Raw genomic sequence first — 6,073 nt, 5'->3', positions numbered from 1 at the left:
TTATGGTCCAATGCTTTATCCCACAGCACCACACTATTTCTTCCAAAGGAATGTACTTAAATGCTGACAGAAAAAATTATTCATAAGGCAAACCCCCCTCCGTCAGAAGACTGGTCTCTCTTCACCACATAAATTAAATTTACTATTTTATTTGCCTCTTCTACTCAACAGCAAAGGAGCTCTAGTAGCGTAGTGGTTACAAATCGGGCTGCTAACCTCAAGGTCAGCAGCTCGAAACTACCAGCCCTTCCATGGGAGAAAGATGAGGCTTTCTGCTCCTGTAAAGATTTACAGCCTCGGAAACCCTGTGCAGGGTCGCTATGAGTCAGAATTGGCCCCAATAGTACTTAACAACAACAGCTCAACTGCAAGCTTTTGGTAGTGAAACGAGCCTGCGATTTCTCAGGGTATTAATAGAAAGACAGTCCATGTCCAATGACCCAGTAAACCCAGCCAATCAAGGCTCTGCCAAGATCCTGCCTAGTTCCTGGAAAGCAGTGATACTTCTCACCATGGAAAGGCATCTGAAATCAGGAAGACTGGGTGTGCCCATGTGCATAGTATGTGATTTCTTCTTCTGTGTTCTCTGATAAGACATGTGCATAAGAAATAATAACCACCAGTACAGCTGGAGATTTTAATGTTGGCAGCTTGTCATTGTTGTTGTTAAGTGTTGTCGAGTAGGTTCTGACCCATGGCGACCCTGTATAGGGTTTCCGAGGAGTGACTGGTGAGCTTGAACTGCCAACCTTGCAGTTCAAACCAACCCTTGCAGCCCAGTGCATTAGCCTGCAGTGCCAAACGAGAACTCCAATTGTTGTTGTTAAGTGTCATTGAGTCATTTCTGACCCATAGCAACCCTGTTGGGTCAGAGTTTCTGAGGAGCGGCTGGTGAGCTTGAATTGCCGACCTTGTGGTTCAAACTGACTGTCCAGAGCATTAACCCACAGTGCCACACCAGGACTCCAGCCATCAAATACTTAACTCACAAATATGTCAGTGTTTCTCTCTATCCCAATTTTGAGTGTACGGTACCAAATCTGACAAAACTTATAACTCATGGGGCTTGGGAAAATTTCTTGTATGGACATAAGTGTGTTTACTAGATATTCATCCCTCTGAGGTTAGAAATGATACTGACAAAATTAAACTTGAAGGCAATCAATGTACGCATTCACTAGAATATAAAAAAGAAGTAATAGTTGAGTATGTGATCTGATTGAACACGGGCAGAATATACAATGTAAGTTTGGAGCAAACAATTAAAAAGTTTTCTTGAATTCCATACACACATATGTTGTTGTTGTTACATGCCATCAAGTCAGTTCCAACTCATAACAACCCTATGTAGGGTTTTCAAGGAGCCGAGAGGCTGGTGAGTCTGAACCACGGACCTTGTGGTTCACACCTACCTTGTGGTCCAGCGCTTTATCCTACAGCACTATACCAGGACTCCATATATACATATTGGTGTTATTAATTAATTAATGGAGTCCTGGTGTGGTGCTGTAGGATAAGCACTGGACTTCTAACTGCAAGATTCAACCCCACCAGCTGCTCCTTGAAAACTCTATCCAGGATTACTATGCATCAGAACTGAGTTGCACATAACAAAAACATTAAGTAATGAATAGCTGGCATTAAGGATCCTTGGTGGTGCTATGGGTTAAGTGTTGGGCTGATACCAAAAAGGTCAGCAGTTGAAACCTGCCAATCGCATCACAGGAGAAAGATGAGGCTGTCTTATTCCCATAAAGATCAACAGCCTTGGAAACCCTACATGGAATGGGCTCAATAGCAGTGGTTTGGGGCTCAGGTTTATTAAGATAATCAAGTCGTGCAGAGACTAGTTCTACTGCTGCCTTTTATATCATGGGTCAAGCCTATTACATTAGAAAGCCACCGCCAGATAAATTCATGGGTAAGAATTATAACTGGTAAGAATTCACTAGATCAGAGTAAGTGAGAATAGTATACTAAAAGGGTAACCATAGCACACACTTTTTTAAAAAAAAGTCTGTCCACTCCTTGGTCCTTCATCTAACTGTTCTTAATGGTTCATTTAATCTCATGTTTTTAACACTGCTTCAAATTTACTGTTTTTATTTCATATATGTATCTAAATCTCTGCTAGTCTTACAAATTTTTTTTCCCTTTCAAGTTCAAATGACGTCTTGCATATGCATTTAATAAAAACAGGTTTTTGTAAGGAGATTTGTGTATTAACCTTTTACTAAACTCTGTTTTTTAAATGTTTGGCTATTCTTAAGGTAATAACTTCAACTGGTTATTTTTCTGTATGCTTTTGGTCACACACATTAATCAATTTTATAAAGAAGAGAATTGGAAATTAAGTGCTTTAAAATTAAACTATGAAGATGATTATTTTATTTTACAATGAAAATCTTTGGATGAATACTGAAATGCATCACCCATTACAGAGAAATACAGTTGTTAAGGGGTAGAGAGGGAAGGGGTCAAAACACATACCTGGATTGTTTGACTCTGGTAGACTTTAATTACGTGAAAACTGAAACTGTATATTCCTTTTCTTGGTGCTACAAAGACAGACTCCAATGTGAAAAAATTACCCACATTTACTAGGATCTACAAATAAAAATAGCAGACAACAGCACATTATTTCAATGTTTTTCTGTAACAAAATCACTCTTTCCTTCCTTACTGCTTCTTTTCCTTCATTCCATTCTCTCACTTTCTTGTTTTCTCTCTTACTTCGTTTCTTCATTCTCATTCCTCAACTAGCTTAGCAAATCACAAATAATAAAACATGTAGTTCAATTTCTCCCCTTCTTATTGACGTGGAAAACGAATTTGTTTATTAGAATGCCCTTCTGTCCCTTAAATAAGGTCACTGTTGTGCATTCAGGCCTCAATTCCCAACAAGGCCCAATGTCTGTGGAGACCTCTAGATCCTGTGTGAGAGTTTGTCAGTACAACCTTTACCTTGAGAGTCAGAGAAGAGGCATCTACCATGTATGTACATTCCCATCATCTGCAGGTCTTCCCAATGTCCAGAGGTGACGTTTCCGAGCCAGTCAATCTCTGGACACGTCACAGAAGCAGAGCACCCCTCCACCGGGTGACATAATCCATGACACTGATCAGCTGGTACACAAGGTGATCTGAATGCTTGGCCATCCTCTGGTATCCACCAACCCACTCCTAAGAAGCCACAGCCACATCCCTATGCTATCTAGACCTTATTAATTATACTATTCTGGCAATGACTCAGCCCTTGTAGTATAGCATGCCAATGAGTATAGCATGGACAGGACAGCATGCAGAAGGCATGGTCTTCTCCTATCCCTTCCCTGCTTTCCATTAGCTTCCTATCAATCATCTGCTCTTTATTTAAAGTTCACGGATTAAAAGGGTGAAATAAGAGGAGAGAGTTATAAAGCAATGTTTCCCAAGAAAGCAACAGTGCAGTCCCTATTCCAGGATGTTCAGTCTGTTTATATGGATTATGAAATCAATCCTGAGTGACCTCTTCAGTTAAAATTTCAAATCACACACAGCTAAGTCCCTTCCTATAAAGCAAGAGATAATGTGAGCCAGAAGGAGGGATCTGAAAGAACTGGGGGTTTTATTCATATTCCTCTAAAAAAAAAAAAAAAAGTAATAATTCTCTAAGTGGCATTCAAAACACTGGGGGCCCTTATAAAAAAAACTCTTCTCACATCAGAAAGCATCTGCAACTCTTGCTTCTATCCACAGCTTTCTTGTCATTACTTTCTGAACCCTCCCTGCATCCCTAAAACTGTACTATGATGTCTCAGCAGCACATCAGAATATAGTCAAGATCAGGGAAGGGTACCAGACTCAACAACTTCCATACAGGTTCAGCACTTAAAATATCAGGTGCGCATACTATTTTATTCTGAGGTTTCCCCTTCTCCCAAGTAAGCATCAATTCTTTTCCCTGACCTGATGATCAGTGGTCTTTCAACAGCAAGTTATCAGTTAGGCAATGATCCCCCACTAGAGGCTTTAGGAAGAAATTTTTTTCCAAGCACATTAAAAATAATTTGAGGCGCTTAGCAGGAACTTCCTGATTTCACAGACACAAGCAGCATAACTCATTAGCAATAATGGAAATGGCTGATTAGTGTTGGCTCCACATAAGGCTGGATGTTGACTCTGCTGTAATTAGAGCATCCAGGCACATCAAGATTTATAACAAAATGTCTCTTGTTTTCTCTAAGATGCATGGCTCCCTGGTCAGAAGAACAAACCCTTCTCTTCTAATCGACAGAAAGGTCACTAAAAAGAGCACATGATACAGAAATGGTACAATGTCCAACATATTCCAGCATTTAATTAATGCATTGAAACACAGTCCAGGAGTGGTGCTAGACTGTATATCCATCAAGATGGAAAATACTGCACCAAAAATTCAGAGGGACTACTTAATTCTTTTTTAAATGAAGGTAATCCAATAGTAAGCCCCAGAGAGGCAGTCTTGGTCTTTGACCAGCTGGAAAGTGCATTATTTTTAGGAAGAATAAAATCAGGAATGCAAATGTCACCTCATCCCTTACCTAAAATATCCTGGGATGCCACTTAACTTATGCTTCTGTACATGTGGGCTTGCATACAACTGAGACTTGTGACTTGGCAATTTAAAGAGAGTCTTGGTGCGTGGTATTCATACTGAAATTGGTCCCCTAGAGTTCCGTCTTCTCCTTAGGACTCCTGCTAAAGATATGCTGATATCCTGGGGGTTCGCATCCCACCAAAGCCCAGAGCTTTAGGTTTATCAAACAGGAGCCATTGGATTCATCAATTCCTCTCCATTCCCTACTCTAAAGTCTGTCTTTCCCCAGCAAACTGCAATTCTTTGAGAGAATAGCAGCGCAGCGCGGGAAGCGAGAACCCACTCCTTGGCGCTTCCCTATGGGAGCTCAGCAGTTGCCCAATTCCTTTTCTCTCCTCCGCAACTTTCCTCCAAGTACCAGAAAAGGGCTTCGCCCTGCTCCGCTGTCCCTGCAGCGGCACCTGGGACGTGTACAGGGACCCTGGCAGCGCAATGGAAAGAGCGGCAAGATGTGACCCTCAACCATTCTCATCAACTTCCTCGGCCCTCAGCGGGGCTTCTATGGTGTGAGGAAACACCGGAGCTGTCTTTGGGGAAAATCTTCTCCACCTGGGAGAAGCAAATCAAACATTTATCAGGCGTCCGCGAGGATGTCGCGGGGATACTCCGAGTCACGCTCTGGCCGAGTGACTTCAAGGTCCTGGAACCAGATTCCTGTCAACTCGAGGACCTGTTGCTATGAAACTTGTCCTAAGCTCTTGCTGCCTGGCTCTGAACTCCCGGCTTTTTACTCAGCACCTAACAACCTCTCCAGGAGGCCAACAGGGAATTGGGGACGGGAGGGCGTTTTGAGAAGTTTCAGACCCAAATATATTTGGGGAAGCGAATGCCTAATTTCCCCTATATCTCAATCGGAACAGCTGAGCCCAAGAGACCGCCCCATTCCATAGACCCCGCACCCCTGGGAGTCTGACCTGATCGAAGTAAATGATGCGCGTCTTGTTGCTCATCTCCGACGGCTCGTGGTTGGTGCTCCGCACAGCCGAGAAGGCCACCTTGGAATTGGCTGCCCGGACCGAGATGCCCAGAGGCGAGGAAGACGAGCCCTTGGAGTCCATGGCCGGGTTCGAGTCGCACACCACCAGGCATTTGCCCTCCAGTACTATGGGCTCAGTGTCGTTCTGCGCCGAGACGGGCAACCCCGGAAACGTGATCACCAGCAGCACGGTCAGAACCGCGGACAGCGCCCGGAGCCCGGAGCCCATAGTGAGTGGCGGAGGCAGCGGCAGCCGGCTGGCGCTCCTGCTCGCCTGCTTCACTTCCTCACCCGGGACCCGGGAGCCCGGGCGGATGCCCGCGGCGAGCTGGACAGCGCCGCAGGAACGGCGGCGGTGGCGCGCGCACTTCCACCGATTCTGTGGGTTGAAGTCCAAGCCTCCCTTGGCTCTCTCGCTGGCTCTGCTACCTTTGTCCTTTAAGGAGCTCATGCAGAACCCTCTACCCCACCTCCTCCGC

At 44.2% G+C, this 6,073-nt stretch overlaps 1 protein-coding gene across 1 annotated transcript in view; it reads right to left on the bottom strand.

The window, feature by feature from the left end:
* Window positions 1-5,823, bottom strand: part of CBLN4 (cerebellin 4 precursor) — a 12,276-nt gene extending 6,453 nt beyond the window's left edge. Inside the window, exons 1-2 of the mRNA XM_006839166.1 lie at window positions 5,533-5,823; window positions 2,491-2,607 (exon numbers count right to left, since the gene is read on the bottom strand). Of these exons, the coding sequence (XP_006839229.1) occupies window positions 2,491-2,607; window positions 5,533-5,823 (408 nt within the window). The remainder of the gene's footprint in view (window positions 1-2,490; window positions 2,608-5,532) is intronic.
* Window positions 5,824-6,073: the final 250 nt, after the last annotated feature.

Source organism: Chrysochloris asiatica, unplaced genomic scaffold (assembly GCF_000296735.1).
Source record: "Chrysochloris asiatica unplaced genomic scaffold, ChrAsi1.0 scaffold00023, whole genome shotgun sequence".
NCBI lineage: Eukaryota > Metazoa > Chordata > Mammalia > Afrosoricida > Chrysochloridae > Chrysochloris > Chrysochloris asiatica.
This window is presented reverse-complemented; position numbering and strand designations above follow the sequence as displayed.